The following is a 19,035-nucleotide window of genomic DNA, read 5'->3' as shown; positions in this document are numbered from 1 at the left end:
TCATTAAAAATCGGAAAATTGTAAAAAAAAAATAAAAATTTATAAAACGATCCAAATTTACGTTTATCTTATTCTCCATCATTTGCTGATTCCAAAAACATATAAATATGTTATATTCGGATTAAAAACAAGCTCTGAAAATTAAATAGATAAAAATTATTATCAAAATTAAATTGTCCAAATCAATTTAAAAACACTTTCATCTTATTCCTTGTCGGTTCCTGATTCCAAAAACATATAGATATGATATGTTTGGATTAAAAACACGCTCAGAAAGTTAAAACAAAGAGAGGTACAGAAAAGCGTGCTATCCTTCTTAGCGCAACTACTATCCCGCTCTTCTTGTCAATTTCACTGCCTTTGCCATGAGCAGTGGCCTGACGATGCTACGAGTAAAATGGCATTGCGTTCAGTTTCATTCTGTGAGTTCGACAGCTACTTGACTAAATATTGTATTTTCGCCTTACGCAACTTGTTTTTGTGTGAATTAGAGTGTGGGGGCTGCAGGGGGTGGTCAACTAATGACATTAGTAATAATATTAGTATGTTTATTAATATTCGCTTGTTAATTTCCTAAAGTAATTTACCTTTTAGTTACACTTGTAATTGCTAATAACACTCGGAAAAGAAATCTAGAGTGAACAACATATACAACAACAGCTGACACATTAGGTTGAAAATACAATTTGTGCCAGCCAAGCATTGGAACTATATATCATATAGTGCCCCCCTCCCCCCTTCTGTGCAATCTGATCAAGTCACAAAACGTTCTTCATTCTGCACGATATCCGTTTGTATGGCCATGTTGGGTTTGATGCGTGCATGCCTGGTTTTCTCCTGTAGATGGGTGTCGGCACAGAAGGTCTGCCCGCTGTCCTCAGCCAACATGCTCCGTCTTCATGGCAGCTCAAATTTTTTTATCGAGGTTCTCTCCTCTAGATCCGCCGTGTTTCGCCTAGGGGCTTGCGCTGCCTAGTTGATAGGGTCACCTCGTAGAGGATGTGGTCATAGACCACGCACGGTCGGTCTTGGGATAGGGAAACGTTATGCTAGTCCGGAGGGATTACGCCACAATGGCCACCTCGCGAAGACCCAGGGTCCTAGACTAGGGAGGTCCAAGGGGGAGCACCGGGAGGGCTACCCCTCTACCCGCACCTCCAACACAATCCCTTCCCCTGGTAGCTTCATCCCCAAGGAGGAAACAGAGCTACCTGCAACACCCCATTCTGCACGATAAGGACTTTGAGTTTGATCTCTGTATATGGGTCTGTTTTGGAAGTGTGCCAATTTGATTCATGTCATGTTGTTATATGGCACAACTGAGTGACTGTCACCAAATAAGATCCAATTCTCTCCCTTTTTCTTAAAAAAAAAAGATATAAATCATTTTTATTTTTTTGGGTTTGGGGGAGGTATTAACAAGCACATATATTTTGCTGAGTGAATTTTTGTATGAGTGTAATGTGTCAAATCACAGAATGTGACTGGCTCATCAACTGTTTAAAACTTTAATTGATTAGAAACTGTTTCTTTCTTTATTTGGTGTTTAACGTCGTTTTCAACCACGAAGGTTATATCGCGACAGGGAAAGGGGGGAGATGGGATAGAGCCACTTGTCAATTGTTTCTTGTTCACAAAAGCACGTAATCAAAAATTTGCTCCGGGGGCTTGCAACGTAGTACAATATTGATTGATTGATTGATATATGACCTTACTGGGAGAATGCAAGTTTCCAGTACAAAGGACTTAACATTTCTTACATACTGCTTGACTAAAATCTTTACAAAAATTGACTATGTTCTATACAAGAAACACTTAACAAGGGTAAAAGGAGAAACAGAATCGGTTAGTCGCTCTTACGACATGCTGGGGAGCATGGGTAAATTCTTCCCCCTAACCTGCGGGGGGGATTAGAAACTGTTCCAGCTACTGCAGGTTCCACTGTTTTACTACAGTCCCATATGTAGTGCACACCGCCTTTAGCTAGTTCTACGGCCTTCAGAGGACCATGCAGGTCAGTCATGGTGGCTGATCTTTGAGCTCTGTGTTTGTACTTGTAAACAACCCTTAGACTAGATGATTCTGCAAAATGTGCACCTTCCTATGAATTAGTTTTTGTAAGTGTGTGTGTCTGCGTGCAGTTGAAAGAGGAGAATGAAGATTTCAAAAGTTAGGAAGTTTATCAGGAAACCCCTTGCGCATACGACGATAATTATGTGTTTGAGCATGGGTGGGTGTGTGATACTGTCATTACTGACACTGACAGTGACAGACACAAACATTGATCGGATGTCACTGAAAACCAGCGACATTTTTTAACCTAGACCAGCATGGGGTCTCGACTCAGTGTCAAAACTATCTAGACACGGTGGTAAACGAAATGCACCTTAGCGTCATACAGAAGTGCTTTGGCACAGCCTGATCATACACGCATGTGATGATGCTCTCCATTCCTAACTTTTCTTTCTGCTTCATGCAGTCACTCCCACCACGAACCACGAGGTTGTGCAACTTGCTTACTTCCCCTTCTCTGTCGGGACGTTTCATGGACTGGCGCGTCCAATGAAACGTAAGCAGGGGTGAGCGAATTTCAAACGTCCATCTTTTCCGACGTGTTCGCTGTCCTTTCCGTCGGGCCATTCTTACATGCAAGACGCAGTTTTTGAACTGTTTGACTACTCATGAGCTACAGAACGCAAGACAAAATGATTAGGACAACACGCGAAAACAAAAAACCGGGGGGAGAGGTAATAATTGTGTATTATCGACGATTGTGCTATGTGCCATTATGTGGACCACGGCGCCATTGTTGTTGACATGGTTCTCTCTAGCTGAAAGCACGCTCGCTCTCCTCGTTTAGACTTAGAAGTTAGATGGAATGCCAAGTACATTCAATAAGTGTATAATTTTTGACCATGATAATGCAGTGTTATAAATTAATGAAATCTGTCTTCCAGAGAAAGACCCCCCCAGACCCAGCCCAAGCGCCGCGCCGTTAGTGTTCGCTGGCGTTCTCTCTAGTGTTGGTTCTTAGGTTAGTCCAGTCAGAGATACTGTAGCTCCAGTGAGGTCAAGATTCCTACTAGTTTACTGTGCAGTTTCGAAGGAACGTTTTTTCTTGTACCGCCGCTTGTAGGAAACATCGCTGTGACTGAGCACATGAGAAGCTAGTGCTCAGAAAAAACAAATGGCATCTGAGTGTTTTTGTTTTGTTTCGAAGACAAACTCTCTTTAGTTTTAAATACAACAGTTCTGGAGCATGATTGAATAATATTGCACCAATTAAATTTAAGAGATAGTGAAAACGTATTTTCACTCTAGATTGATTTGAAGTAATCTTTGGCTGACTAATGTGCATAGCCTTCGGATGTACAGTAATAAATGTAAAATCATGTGTCTTCAAGGACCAGAAGCTTGCTGTCCAGGGCAAGAAAAACGTCAAAGGAGAGGATGTGGCCAGACCGCGCCGTGCTGCTTTTGGTGATATCACAAATGTAAAGTCATCTTCCTTCTCTTTTCTTCTACACAGTTGTGGATGTGATCATATCACTATCAAGCCTTATCTTATCGTATAGTGTACAACATTTTGCATCAGTCAGAAATCCATTGCATGTGAAGTCGTCTTTCTCTTCATTTAGTTTTGTCAATTGAATTGTTGATGATACTCTTGCAAAGTTTCATGTATTGTCTTTTATTCATATATTGTACATTTTGCATTATCAGTCAGAAATCCATCATAATTCACATGTGTACAGTGTAGCCCAGCTGATGTAACTTGTATAAGTTGTAACGTGTGTGCATGGTGGGCAAGAGGCTGTATCATTAATTGCCAGCTGCATGACTTATTGCGTATTGCTGCTTCAAGTCTCACTTCCATTGATACCTGTGCTTCCATACTTCCACAGTATATGATGTGAATTATACGATGTGTACAATGCTAGCGACGTGTGTGTCAACAATCACAGCAATCCTTTACTGATCAAAGTTTGGTTATCAGTGTAACTGTAAGGTCGGGAAATGTGACACTGACAACTGGATTTTTCTGCGTGTGTTTGTGCCTATGTGTGTTTTTTTGTTGGTATTGTAGTTTGTACATCGCCGTGAGCTCTTGTGGGCGGGGTGAATAATAAGTGATGATTGTTATTATTGACTGGCTCTCTCTATCATGGCAAGCAGGCCTCACAGAAAAATGCCGCCAACGGCAAGAAGGATGCAGGCAAGAAGACGGCCATCCCCAGGATGGCGGAGACCAAGACAAAGCCTGCGGGTGCTCGCACCAAGACCACGGCCGCCACTCTGGCACAGACGAAGAAAACCACCACTACACAGCCCCCAGCAGGAGGGGGCCGAGCCAAAGACGGGAAGCATGTCGCCGTAGAGACAGAAGTGACGTCATCGCAGGATTCATGGTCACAGGACTCGGCTGTGTCCTCCTCGCAGGAGTCCGTAGCCTCGGGAGACTCCAACAACAGCATGTGTGATATCATCATGGCCGACCTGGACATCAGGTAGGGTTGCTTGTCAACAGGTCTGCTTGTTTTCTTCTTGAAAACTTCATATTACTGTTGCACTTTCAGTGTAAGCTCTGTTATTAAATCGACGAAGTCAGCTTTGCGAAGTCTGGCACTGAATTCTTGGTTAACAGGCTTTACGAAGTCTTCGCGAAGTCAACTTAGGACTCGCTTAAGGACAGCCTATGGAATTTTTCTTCAAATACATGGTCTAAAACTGCTCAAACCTGATTGTTGTGGTTCTTGGCATGGGAGGAACCGACACCTAGTTATCTATGTTCCTGGCTAATCCGATGGTAAGCTGCAATGGTTGAGCAAAGCTCTGCCATATTATGAACACATCACCATTCTCCAGGTTGTTTCATCACTGAACTAATTTGAACTTACTAGTATTAAATTTGCATGGGTGAAACTCTTCCGCCTCAGGGCGGAAATCCGCCAAATGAAATTGGTCAAATAAGGATTTCTTTAAAAAAAAAAATTTAAAAAAAAAAGATTTTTTTTTTTTTTTTTTTTTCGCCGGCGATCCGATTCGTTTTTCCCCTAACACAGTGACCGGACATCGCTGAGTCTTTGTTTCACTGGGCCCGCGAATTATCGGACTACAGCTTGGCATTTGTTACCATGTTTAATGTGCAAATTTGTGTGTTTGAGATACCAGGATAGGCCTACTTTTACCCTTAAAAGCCTGATTTTTCGTTTTCTTCCGGGGGCCTTCGCCCCCCTGGGCCCCCCGAGCAGGGCGTTGCCCCTGCAGGGGCGGACAAGGGAGGGGGTTTCTGGGGTTTCCGGAAAAAAAAAACAGCCAAAAAATAAAAATATTTTTATGGTGCATTTCTTTATTTTACATTGAGTTTCAATTTTTGGGGTATTAATCAGTGACAAAATCTGCTGCCTGAAACTGGTAATGATCATCCTCAGAATGCACCAGATTGCACCATTTTGCATCCTTTTTTTCAAAATTTTCCGGGGGGGCATGCCCCCGGACCCCCCTAGCAAGCTAGGCGCTTCGCGCCGTCGGCTCGGCGCTAAGCGCATTCACACCCATATCTTCACAATATACTTTTGGGAACCCCCCCATAAAATGAACTGATCCGCCCCTGCCCTGCACCCCACTAGGGCTTGGGCGGCCCCTGGACCCCGGCCTCATTTTCCTTATTTTCAATTCTGATCAGTTTCACCCATGAATTTGCATTGTCTGTGCTGCTTCAAAACATAACGGTCATTCACGTAAAATTCCACTCGTTCAAAAAACACGTGTGTGCGTGGGAGTTTCAGCCCACGAACGCAGAAGAAGAAGAAGCTTCAAAACATGCAGCTTCATCCCACTGGGCATTGTTACCCCTTGTTTTGGTGAATACTTCCTGACTGAAAGTTATGATTTGCTTTGTTGCAGCCATGACGAACTCAACCATTCCCGCATGTCACTAGACAAGAGCATCCACGAGAGTTGCGACTCCAACCAAGATGAGATGCCAGAAGTGAGACATTTTTCCCCACATTGCTCCGTCTGTCTAGCCTTGGGCTGCGTTATCCCTGCAGGGTTTATTGACTGTTTGGTCTCAGGAGCTTTCTGTGCATGTCAGTGTTTGTGTTTACATGTGGTGAATCATGAATGTGCCCTAATTTCAAGCTTTGTATGTCTCCCTGACATCGTGTCATGGCTACCCTTCATTTCATGTTGTAGTCACATTTGTGTTTGGTATTCTTTGTCTAAAAAACTTTCCTGAAGTGTGCATGCTTGGGAAGGGACGCATGCGTGCTGTACTATGCTGCTAGTGCGGGTGTATTGTGTATGTCCCTCATACTTATTGTATAGGGGTCCTAGCACAGACCAACAACAAGAACAGTGGTAAAGTGTGTGATGACTGTGCAGGTTCCCCTGGATGCTGAAGACATTGACCACGATGATGTGGGAGACATAACACTGGTGGCGCTCTACGCTCATGACATCTTCAAATATTACAAAGAGAGGGAGGTGAGTCAACGTGTCTTTCCTCGGCCACGGATCACATGTACACTTCTTGTCAACAATAAATGTAATTTTAGTCATGTCTTATTTGAACTAAACTACAGGACTAATCTACAACCATACATAGGATTACAGACCTGTTTACCCTTACGATTTTGGCGTAATTTATTACGATTTTCTTTAAAAAAAATACGCCATTCCGCTATCCGTGTCAAGACTATGATTTTCATAAATGATTAAAATGTAAAAAAAAGTAAAAAAATAATATTTTTTTTATTTTATTAATTCACGTGTTTGGCATTGTTTTTCTCAATGGCAAATGGGGTGAAAAAGCACAGGACTGACCAGAGATCATGTCTGTCTGATGAGACGCTGGAGAGCCTTCTAGTAGTGAAGTCTCGCCCTCACTCATTCGGCAAGCGCAAGTACAGTTGAAAAGCGCTTGACACACTGAAAAAGGCTTACTACGAGCAAAAGTAAAAGAATCGGTGATGCATGTGCTTTTGATGTGATCTTCTTTGAAATTATGATAACAAAAACTGACTGATGTGTTTTGTTTGTGAATGATGGATATATGTGCATGATTGCGTTTCGCAGACACAGTTGTCATGTGCGTTGTAATTGGCGACGAATGCTGGATGATTACTATTTTTGTGCCAGGATTACTATTTTTGGGGCTGAGCATTACTCCAATACTCTTATGGGGGTAAACAGGTCTGGGATTAGCATCAAATGTTCGTGCATAAGCTCACACAGTACTTACCTTCTGTTGGTATTTCTAATGGTATGCCTGAAATTCCAACTCGTGCCAAGTCCAAAAAACTTTCGCACGCACTTAGAAGCATACACAGACCTCTTCACACAGACACAAACATATGCAACAACACACGCACTTTGTTGTCCTCACTGAGAGGCATCGAAGCATTTTTGTCCAAATGTGAAAGTTCACTGCCTGATCAGATCCTCGGTTAAGTACTGTATGCGTGTTGCACATTATACCAAGCTGATATTTTTAAAATTTCACCTGATCTCTGTTTGTTGCTTGGACTCACGAAATGTTGAACAATTTTACACAGTGTTCAGCTAATCATGTTTGCAAGAGCACTGTCACATTTTCTGTGTCTTGGGACTTCCAGTTCCAGCGCATAGAGTGGAACTTTTAAGTCCCCTGATTCGAGACTTTCCTCCCATTTTAAGACCTTAACCTCCATTTTTACCTTGAGACTTTTTAAGACCTGATTTTCTGAGATTTGTGGAGATGTTAGAAGGGGGGGTTGAGCTGTACAGTGACGTGTGTGGTCCATGTTCCAGGAGCAGTTCAAGGTGCGGCAGTACCTAGACAAGCAGCCCCAGTTCACGCAGCGCATGCGCTCTGTGCTGGTGGACTGGCTAGTGGAGGTGCAGGAGAACTTTGAGCTCAACCACGAGACGCTGTACCTGGCAGTCAAGCTGACCGACACCTACATGTCTGTCACCCCCGACGTGCCCCGTGACAACATCCAGCTCCTCGGCTCCGTCGCCCTCTTCCTCGCATCCAAGTTTGATGTGAGCAATACTGGATTTTCATCTTGTACTGGTGAAGGGTTGACTATGGCAAGAGTGAGATGGCCTTAGATAAAAGTTTTAAAAAATCATGCCAAGTTTGAGATCCAGAGATCTGTGCTCTCCATGCTTTACATGATATGATTTATTGATTAGGAATAAAACAGAACTCGGTCAACAGTGAATGCATATAAATCCAAACATAATAAAAAAAACGCTCGCGCTGGACCCGAGTACTCTTCAGACTGGCTCGCTCAATAAATATAAATGTTTGGAATGTCTGTGGTGTGAATGTTGGTTTCTGACCAGAAATGCAGATCTATCTCTGGCCGATTCATAGATTCAACCTACAAACTGCGACCTCATCTGTGATCAGATATGTTTCGACAAGCATTAAACGGATGAAATTAACCACATGCAGTTTATTCTTCAGAAAAATGCACACAAAAACTGGGTTGGGTTCGGTGATTTGTACATAAACGTCTTCCTCGCGATAGATTCGCTTATTATTTTGTCTTATGAAGCCGTCATCAACACGAACACAATGATTGCAGAAGCAAACTCTGTACCTACACGACCGAGACACAAGACTATTTCACAGCTGCAATGAGAATAGAGAACAAAGACGTTTTGGGTAAGCTTACTCACGTCAGGTCTTCACTGACAAGCTAGGAACAGACGGAAAATTCCGAACAAAAGTAAATGACGTCAAAGTCTCTTTCGCTTTGCGTGTAACTTTGTCATGACGTATTTTTGTGTGACGCGTTCGGCTGTTCTATCAGGTCAATGGCTGCGTGTTGCCCCGCCGGTGTGAACTCCTCCTACGGCCAAGTCGTTTTTGTGGTTTATTTCGCATTTAGGTCCCGGGTAACATTATGAAGTTTTAATACGATCAATCGGACCTATTATCAAGGTAGTGTATCAACTTTTGAACGAACTGCGCCCAGTAGTTTCCCAGCAATAAGCTGTTAAGTGGAGAAAGACAGACACACAATTAAAGTCTGCTGAGCCCTAGTACTAGCGTACTCGGGGATAATAGGACAATACAGGTATAACACATGTAACTTTGTAACAATACCAACCACATGTATGCAGAAACATGTTGTGCTGGTGAAGTTTTGACAAGGGGAAGAGTGAGATCACCTTGCCTTCTATAATGTTTTCATTTATAAGTTGTTGCTGTTATCACTATCAGACAGAAGTCTATTATACTAGATGTAATAACTACTATTACCAGCAGTCGACACGCGGTGATACATATGCCCTTTGACCTTTCCTTGGGGATATCCCGTACTAAAAATAGAATACGGGATTGTGGGAAAATTGTTCAAGGGCACTCATGCACTATATTCGATTTTCAATACTTGACTCAAAACCTTTGGGATAAATCAAAAAGAATAAAATACAAGAATATAGAGTTCAGAAAAGAAGGGAAAGTTGAACAAGAAGAGCAAACGCTCGATCGAGTCACTTTCGCAGTTCTGAATATTATATGAGGCATCAGATGGACAGGAAGAAATTGCTATTCACAACACAATGAGTCACGTTCAGATAAAATTTGAGCCCGGTCACTTTTATAGTTTCCGAGAAAAGCCCAACGTTAAGTTGTGTGTTGCCGAACAGAAAAGGCTAGTTATCTCCCTTGTTTTTCTGATAACGTTCGTAAAAGGCTACAGATGTAAATACTTTGATGTAAAGAATAATCCTACAAAGTTTCAATCACATCCGATGAACTTTGTCAAAGATATAAAATGTCTAATTTTTCCTTTGACGCTGACCTGTGACCTTGAAAAAGGTCAAAGGTCAAAGGTCAACGAAACCATCGTTAAAGTGTAGAGGTCATTGGAGGTCACGACTAAACAAAATATGAGCCCGATCGCTTTGATAGTTTCCGAGAAAAGTCCAACGTTAAGGTGGTGTCTACGGACGGACGGACGGCCGGCCGGACAGACTAACACTGACCGATTACATAGAGTCACTTTTTCTCAAGTGACTCAAAAATCATGTTTTACAAGTCTTTGGGGATTTGAACTCGAGACCGTCGGATTTGGAGGCAAACATCTTTGCAACACGGCTCACAATGTATAGGTGTGAAAACTAAGACTTGAACTGCTAACATAACTGCCACGTGCCCGGGTTTTTTTAATCGAGCATTTGTTGACTCGTCGTTTTCCCCGTTTGTATTTGTGTTTTGTACATTTTCTTGATATCATCATTACATGTAGTCGCAGTGTTGCCTATTGGGCAATCAATTTTCACCAAAGCAGATGATGTTACTAAACAAGAGGCGAAGCCTTCAAGGCTCACGTAAGAAATAGACACACAGTAACACAAACTCAATCACTCCGTCACACATACACACCCACACACACAGTAAGCTTAGGTGACGACTGTGCAAGAAAGAGAGACACTAGATCTAGATCTGTCTGTGTCTGCATGTAGCCTACTTACAGGGACACGACTGCCAAATAGTCTCGGCCCGCTCAAAATAACAATGACCGAGACCACACACACCACGCGAGAGAGAAAGACTACAGGGAGGCATGCCGTCATGATGCATTAATTGACGTCAAACACTTTTGACCGTGACGTAATCTTATGCGAGCTTTATCCATAGTCTTGGATAACCACTCACACATAGACTCGGAAATGTTAAAGTTTCTACCACAGACATACACACACACGCACGCACAAACGCACGCACAGACAGACAAAGTTACGATCGCATAGGCTACACTTACGTGAGCCAAAAACCAAAAATGAATGGGTAATTCTGGGGATATTGTCCCGCTGGAAGTACTCAATAATTATGCAACTTTTTTTTACATTTAGTCAAGTTTTGACTAAATGTTTTAACATAGAGGGGGAATCGAGACGAGGGTCGTGGTGTATTTGTGTGTCTGTGCGTGTGTGTGTGTAGAGCGATTCAGACTAAACTACTGGACCGATCTTTATGAAATGTGACATGAGAGTTCCTGGGAATGATATCCCCGGACGTTTTTTTCATTTTTTCGATAAATACCATTGATGACGTCATATCCGGCTTTTTGTAAAAGTTGAGGCGCTGTCACACCCTCATTTTTGACTCACATGCGAAGCAAAAGTGAGTCTATGTACTCACCCGAGTCGTCCGTCCGGAAAACTTTAACGTTGGATATTTCTTGGACACTATTCAGTTTATCAGTACCAAATTTGGCAAGATGGTGTATGATGACAAGGCCCCAAAAAACATACATAGCATCTTGACCTTGCTTCAAAGTCAAGGTCGCAGGGGCCATAAATGTTGCCTAAAAAACAGCTATTTTTGACTCACATGCGAAGCAAAAGTGAGTCTATGTACTCACCCGAGTCGTCCGTCCGTCCGTCCGTCCGGAAAACTTTAACGTTGGATATTTCTTGGACACTATTCAGTCTATCAGTACCAAATTTGGCAAGATGGTGTATGATGACAAGGCCCCAAAAAACACATAGCATCTTGACCTTGCTTCAAGGTCAAGGTCGCAAGGGCCATAAATGTTGCCTAAAAAACAGCTATTTTTCACATTTTTCCCATTTTCTCTGAAGTTTTTGAGATTGAATACCTCACCTATATATGATATATAGGGCAAAGTAAGCCCCATCTTTTGATACCAGTTTGGTTTACCTTGCTTCAAGGTCAAGGTCACAGGAGCTCTTCAAAGTTGGATTGTATACATATTTTGAAGTGACCTTGACCCTGAACTATGGAAGATAACTGTTTCAAACTTAAAAATTATGTGGGGCACATGTTATGCTTTCATCATGAGACACATTTGGTCACATAAGGTCAAGGTCACTTTGACCCTTATGAAATGTGACCAAAATAAGGTAGTGAACCACTAAAAGTGACCATATCTCATGGTAGAAAGAGCCAATAAGCACCATTGTACTTCCTATGTCTTGAATTAACAGCTTTGTGTTGGATGACCTTGGATGACCTTGACCTTGGGTCAAGGTCACATGTATTTTGGTAGGAAAAATGTGTAAAGCATGTGAGTCGTATGGGCTTTGCCCTTCTTGTTCACATTTTTCCCATTTTCTCTGAAGTTTTTGAGATTGAATACCTCACCTATATATGATATATAGGGCAAAGTAAGCCCCATCTTTTGATACCAGTTTGGTTTACCTTGCTTCAAGGTCAAGGTCACAGGAGCTCTTCAAAGTTGGATTGTATACATATTTTGAAGTGACCTTGACCCTGAACTATGGAAGATAACTGTTTCAAACTTAAAAATTATGTGGGGCACATGTTATGCTTTCATCATGAGACACATTTGGTCACATATGATCAAGGTCAAGGTCACTTTGACCCTTATGAAATGTGACCAAAATAAGGTAGTGAACCACTAAAAGTGACCATATCTCATGGTAGAAAGAGCCAATAAGCACCATTGTACTTCCTATGTCTTGAATTAACAGCTTTATGTTGCAAGACCTTGGATGACCTTGACCTTGGGTCAAGGTCACATGTATTTTGGTAGGAAAAATGTGTAAAGCATGTGAGTCGTATGGGCTTTGCCCTTCTTGTTTAATAAAATTGATTGAAATTTTGGCCAAGCAATCTTCGACGAAGACCGGACTTTGGTGTTGCATTTCAGCTTGATGGCTTAAACCCAATGCCCCCTGACAAAAAAATGGCAGGCAGCCTCCAATCCTGAGCAAAGGGAAACTACTCCGCACAACATGCACACATACAAAACAAAACAATTCATATAAAATCATAGAGTACTCAGATTTATATAGAAGATGGCAGAATAACTCGAGAATACACTATAGTTTCATATGCAAGTATGTTCTGTCCACTTCCAATGTAATAAATGTTGTTTAAAAAAAAATTTCCAGCAAGTGTTCTTCAAAAACGTCGATTTTCAACAATATATGTTGAAAACTCCCTGAAAAATCCTCCTGAAAGTCCTGTTGTCGAATAACAATATCCAGATCGATGTCAGACTCATCCCCTTTCACCTCTTCAAGTAGAAAACCTTCGAAAGGCGTGTCAGAATCGTCATCCGAGTTCCCCATGATCGAACGCTCCCGCAGTGGGGCACTGCGGTTATGAAATTAAAGGCCCCTACTGTTTTTGGAACCGCAGGAGCTTTCTAGTTTGCTGTTAGGTAGATTTTTGGTTCCTCTTTCATGTCATGCTCTCTTTTTCTTCATGAATTCTTTTCTTTTTTCTGCCTTCTTGCTCATTCACCTGTATTTTTTCCAAAAATCTCTTCTCTTGTCGCTTGTCTCGCGATTCATGTATAGTTTAATCTGTTAGTGTTCTGATGTAAGTCCAGCAGTAGATAGGTTAAGCCTATTTTAACATACTGGAAACTGGTAATCTTCCAGTAGGTATTAATTTAGTTTTACTAAAGCCTGCTGGGACACAAATAATGGGTTAGTGCATTTGTAAACAGGAATCGCTTGACAAGTGGCCCCCTTCATCCCCCCCTTCCTCGTCCTGATATGGCTCTACGTAGTCGGCTGGACGTTAAGCAACAAATAAACAAACAAACAAATGATCGAACGCCATACTTCCAAACCTTCGTTGAACGCCATTTTGTCAGACAAAGAAATCTCAAACTTTGAAAATTCACAGCTAACACACTATCGCATTGATTCAAACTCTGCAAACGCTAGAATGAAGCAGTCGGAAGGAAGTGCATTAATCACATCCGGTCGCAAGACCTTATCAGCGATAAGGCTAGTGTTTAGCTGGCGTTTTAGGGATTTCATAGGGCACTTCCGGCGGGCCATGCCGGGCGGTTCAGGGGGCATTGGGTTAAAACTTAAAAACTAATGAATGAGTTTGGTCATTAAAAATCGCAAACTTGTAATTAAAATTATTTTTTTATTAAACGATCAAAAAACAATTTCATCTTATTCTTTGTCATTTTCTGATTCCAAAAACATACATATGTTATATTTGGATTACAAACAAGCTCTGAAAATAAAATATGAAAATTATGATTAAAATTAATTTTCCGAAATCGATTTAAAAACAATTTCATCTTATTCCTTGTCGGGTCCCTGATTCCAAAAACATATAGATATGATATGTTTGGATTAAAAACAATGCATGGCTTGTCGATTTCACTGTTTTTGCCACGAGCGGTGGACTGACGAAACTACGAGTATGCGGTCTTGGTGAAAAAATGCAGTGCGTTCAGTTTTATTCTGTGAGTTCGACAGCTTGACTAAATGTAGTAATTTCTCCTTACGCGACTTATTTCGATTCATTTCATAATCCAATACGTTTGGAATGGAGCAAATGAATAAAATACAAGAATTATGAGTTCAGAAAAAAATAAAAATAAAATTGCTGTCAAAGCGGATCGAACCCGGGACCACAAAAGTAAGTACTAGCGCATGATCGGGCGCTTTACCAACTGACCTATTTTGTCAAGCTGTAGGCGAGGGATGTTTTAACTTCAAATATTACACTTGAGTTCTCGAGCATGGCGACGACTGATTCGAGTTTCCGAGTCTCTCCGTTCGTATTTGTGTTCTGTTCTCTATATCTCACTGTTCGGGGCTAGTTCAGTTCATCACTGACCCCTACGCTCCCGGTCACTTCGTATAAGTTTGGAAAGCAATATCAAATAGCTATCATTTCAAGCAATCGCCGAAAGGCGCTGACGTCATTGCATGAAAGGATTTCCCTACCCAAAATCCTCTATTTGCGATGACATACTAAGGAGTTAGTTCGGGAGAATGACAATCTATGGACGGTTTATCATATAAAGGGAAGCAAGCGGTTAAAAACGGGCTTGGATAGAGCCAATGAACAGTGTTATCTACTTGTAGTATTTCATCAGCTTAATAGTAATACATTGCCTTCTCAAACACTGATGCACGTTTGAGTTTAGCTTGAGCATGTTTGTTTTAACAAAAAATACAAAACGGGGTGGATGGTCTTATACCTGCTGCTCTGTCCAACAACAAAAGGATGATATATATGTGGCAGTGACTAAGTCTCTGCTTACCCTGTTCATTTCAGGAGCGGCTACCTCCAGCGATTGACGACTTCCTGTACGTGTGCGACAACGCATACCATCGCGACCAGTTCATGGCCATGGAGCGAGAGCTGTTCCGCTCTGTCGGCTTTGACCTGGGCCGACCCATCGCCTACCGCTTTCTGCGCAGATACGCCAGGGTCAGTCTCTTTGTGCAAAATAAGGCCTGTTTGTTGGCATCCTTTGTTGCAGACTTAGTTTAGCACAGCAGTTTGATGCTAGGCATTTCATATCATCCTTCCAAGTTGTATCTCAGCCTGCCAAGTTGGTGATTCACAGGTCCTGAGTCTGCTGTTCAACTTCTTCTTTATACTGGCTACTTATGTGACAATTCTTGGTCTGCTGCTCTTAAGTTTTAGAAGTTTAACAATAAATAGAACATGTGTCAGCTACAAGCAGTTGCAGCCGTGAAAAATGTGCAAGACAAGCGCAACTATTAATGGCAACTGGTAATGGTAAGCCTGAGTAGAGACAACCCTTGTCTCTTTTCTTTTTTGGTATGCGGATCAGCTGAAGTGGTGATACATGTACTGGCATCTAGCTTTGTCAAGCCTCAGTTTGAACTTCAGTGTGTGTGATAATTGGTGAATGTTGATAGTGCAATGTGTGTGATAATTGGTGAATGGCGGTTCATCATTGTGCAGTGTGTGGTGTTAACTGGTGAATGTTGGTTGTGCAGTGTGCCAGGTCGCATATCAAGACGCTGTACCTGGCTCGCTACCTGTTGGAGCTGTCCCTGATGGAATACAAGCTGGTGTTTCACAGCGAGAGCAAGACGGCCGCCTCCTGTCTCTACATTGCACGCCGCATGCGAGGGGAGGGCGGATGGGTAAGTGGCCTCCGCTTCATTGGAGAACGAGTTAACACTTGTGACCTGCAGCACAGTTGGGTGTGATGATACTGAAGGGGATCATGATGAATGCAACCTTAAAGGTTATGTCTACATTAAGGCGTCTTTGGTCTTCCTACCTGGAAATAAGTCAAATTAGCTCCTCTGCCATTTCTTTTCTCACTTGATGTAGTAAAATGAAAGCATGAATCCTGTGTCATCTAGACCTGTGGCGGTCATCAAGTGACAATGTGATCAAGCACATGTGTGATTGATGACAGGTAGATGACAGGTGTGAGCGCTGTGTTTCAGAACCCCACACTGGAGTTCTACACGGGCTACAAGATGGAGGAGCTGCAGTCGCTCATCCTGGACCTGAACCCGCTGTTCACCAACAAGAAGCACGCCGACCTCTCCACCATCAGGGACAAGTACAAACACTAGTGAGTCTTGCCTTTGCTCTTGTGTGCTTTATGTCACCAACTCACTTTGTGCTGGGTTCTTGACAAGCAGAGGGTGTGTGGTTTGAAAGCCATCTGCATCGTTTTCAACAAGGAACTCCTGGTTTAATTTAAAAGCCATCTGCATTGTTTGTTTCAACTAAGATCTCTTGAGTTTTGTTTGAACAAGGGGGTGTGGTGGTGTTCCACTGTAATGTTAAGTGTGAAGATGTGTATAGTGTGTGTCTTAACCAAGTGTTGCTATGCGTGCAGCCTGTTCCACAGTGTGGGGGACATCCCACCCATCACACAGGAGGAGCTCTTCCCAGCAGAGGAGGCAGACCAGCACTGACCTCACAGCGGGCAAAGATGATGATGCTGCCACAACACTCAACTGGGCTGGTGGTCACTGGCCGGTGAAGCTGCCCACTGCCCACCTCTTGACCACCATAGTCAGAGAGGTGGCGGTCACTTTCACACAAGGTGGTGAACAAGATGATATCAACGTTAACAAAAACATAAGTGAAAAAGCCTAGTGAACAAGGGCTGTACTAAGATGTTATCTCAGGAAATGTTGGTACTTTTATCAAATTTTAATGACTCAAATGTTTAACCCATTTTAAACAGTGGAATGTTAGAGCGTACAGAGACGGAGTTGAGGTCTTGCAGCACAAGGATAACAGTACAGTTGTGGGGATAGAGATACTTAGTGGTAGACATAACAAGGTTGCAATTTCTTCCAGCGAATTGTGTCCGGTAAACCAACTTTTTTTGTGTGGCTTGAGAAACGTTCAGTATCTTTTGATGTGAAACCTTTGAAGAGCATTTCAGCCCTCAGTATAGCTATGGAAGTTTGTCATCTGCTGACCATCCGGATTTAATTGCAGTGGAATGAAACTGTTCTCTGGTGAACAGTTCTCCTTTGCCATTGTGTGGGTGGTGGCTGGTTCATGTGTGTCAGTGCAGCAGACGTTTTAAGACAGTGTTGTTTTCTGCCTTATTTATCTGATGACAATGATCGTGAGTGGTTTTGTGAATGACTGGATGATAAGCAAGCTGAGGTGTGTGGGCAGTGTACGTGTTCTGTGCTGGATCAAGTGCAGTGTGTGAGGATGTGTTGAGTTATGTACTGTTGTGAACAAAATGCTGCGTGAATAGTGAACTACTACTACTTGCATTCTTCCAGTAAGGTAATATATTATACTACGTTGCAAGCCCCTGGAGCAAATTTTTGATTAGTGCTTTTGTGAACAAGAAACAATTGACAAGTGGCTCTATCCCATCTTCCCCCTTCGCGATATAGCCTTCGTGGTTGAAAACGACGTAAAACACCAAATAAAGAAAGAAAGCATTCATTCAAGCCACTACAAACATTGAAGTCTGAAATGAAAAGCACTACCGATTCCTCCTGCTTCTTTTGTATTTCTCACATCAATAGTTTGAGCGTACACTTTTAAATGTGCTGTGGTGTAATTGCATTCCTCTACGAACCTTTTCTTACTCATGGTAACTTTTTAGAGATGTTTAGTTTTTACCTCCTTGCAATTAGTAATCACTTTTCCATTAGTACTATTTCCCACAGACTTTTTGATGGAAGGTAATTTTAGTCAGTATGTTGCTGAGTGAATTGGAAACTTTTAAGTATACTGGTGTAAAGTAATAATTTTAGATGCATGAAGTTAGCATTGTTAACTTTGTGCCGATGTTTTATTACCGGTTCCTTTTGTATTTTAATTCCATGTCATTTTGTGCATGGTTCACGACTTGTGAACACTTGCCCTGTGCTGTTCTTTGTCATGGCAACAGAAACAATGAAGTCTCCACAATGGTTTCTTCGTAACTTTTTTCTAAGCCATATCAGCAGTTTTATGGAATAAAGTCTTGTATCCCATAAACGTGTGAATGTTCTTTGAGAGGCTGTGCCAGTTGTGTGCGAGCTGAGAATGAAGATTTTTGAAGTATATTTGCAAATAAAAACAAGTCGCGTAAGGCGAATTTAATCACATATTCTTACTCCAATTCTTATGAATGCATTGACTTTAGTCCCACATGCTAGATGTCGAAAAAACCTCTCAAATTACCTGCCCTTAGTAGGGTGGTAACCAAGCTAAAAGCGACGCCATAGCCGTTGCTATGGCCTGACCTTGCTCGGTTACCCATAACACCCTGCGCACCACGTGAGCGCCCGCATCCGTAATAATCATTCTCGACTTTCGACAACACACGGTGGACGTGTCCGAATTTCGCTCTCACTTTTGGCCTTCACATGCCTGCTCGTCCTTGAGACTAGCCGGTTCTTGGGGGTCTACCTGTCCGTCTACCTTTTGGTGAGATCTTTCCTGTTTATGTTTGGTTTCAGAAACCTGGTCAATATCCTCTGGTGTTTGATTCCCTCCTCTTGGGAGGATTCTCGCTCCGGGAGATTCGGATTTTCTAACTGTCTGGTTAGACTTTTTTAATCCCTTTTTTGACGTTACTGTCTTTTGGAACCACGAGCTTTAGCTCAGGTTCTTATGTCTTTACAATGGAGCGAAAGAGACATCTTTTATTTGTCTCTCTCTAGGGGCTCTGCTACATTTTTTGCCGTGTTGCGTTCTGGTCGCCTAGGCGAAGCTTTGCAAACGGCTTACTGGAGATCAGATGATGTGTTCATCGGTTTCTATCTTTGGGATATCTCCTGCACGTGGCTAGACGGCTCCAGTTCATTGCTGGTTTTAGT

General features: G+C 42.2%; 1 protein-coding gene across 1 annotated transcript; it reads left to right on the top strand.

Moving 5' to 3' along the window:
- The first annotated feature begins 2,561 nt into the window (after positions 1 to 2,561).
- Positions 2,562 to 18,211, top strand: LOC138983620 (G2/mitotic-specific cyclin-B3-like). Its single transcript, XM_070356899.1, has 10 exons — positions 2,562 to 2,747; positions 3,405 to 3,494; positions 4,177 to 4,508; positions 5,908 to 5,992; positions 6,388 to 6,489; positions 7,795 to 8,028; positions 15,032 to 15,187; positions 15,727 to 15,876; positions 16,189 to 16,319; positions 16,590 to 18,211. The coding sequence occupies exons 1-10, from the start codon at positions 2,682 to 2,684 to the stop codon at positions 16,666 to 16,668; spliced, it is 1,425 nt and encodes a 474-aa protein (XP_070213000.1). The 5' UTR covers positions 2,562 to 2,681; the 3' UTR covers positions 16,669 to 18,211.
- Positions 18,212 to 19,035: the final 824 nt, after the last annotated feature.

Source organism: Littorina saxatilis, linkage group LG13 (genome assembly GCF_037325665.1).
Source record: "Littorina saxatilis isolate snail1 linkage group LG13, US_GU_Lsax_2.0, whole genome shotgun sequence".
NCBI classification, from domain to species: Eukaryota; Metazoa; Mollusca; class Gastropoda; order Littorinimorpha; family Littorinidae; genus Littorina; species Littorina saxatilis.
This window is presented reverse-complemented; position numbering and strand designations above follow the sequence as displayed.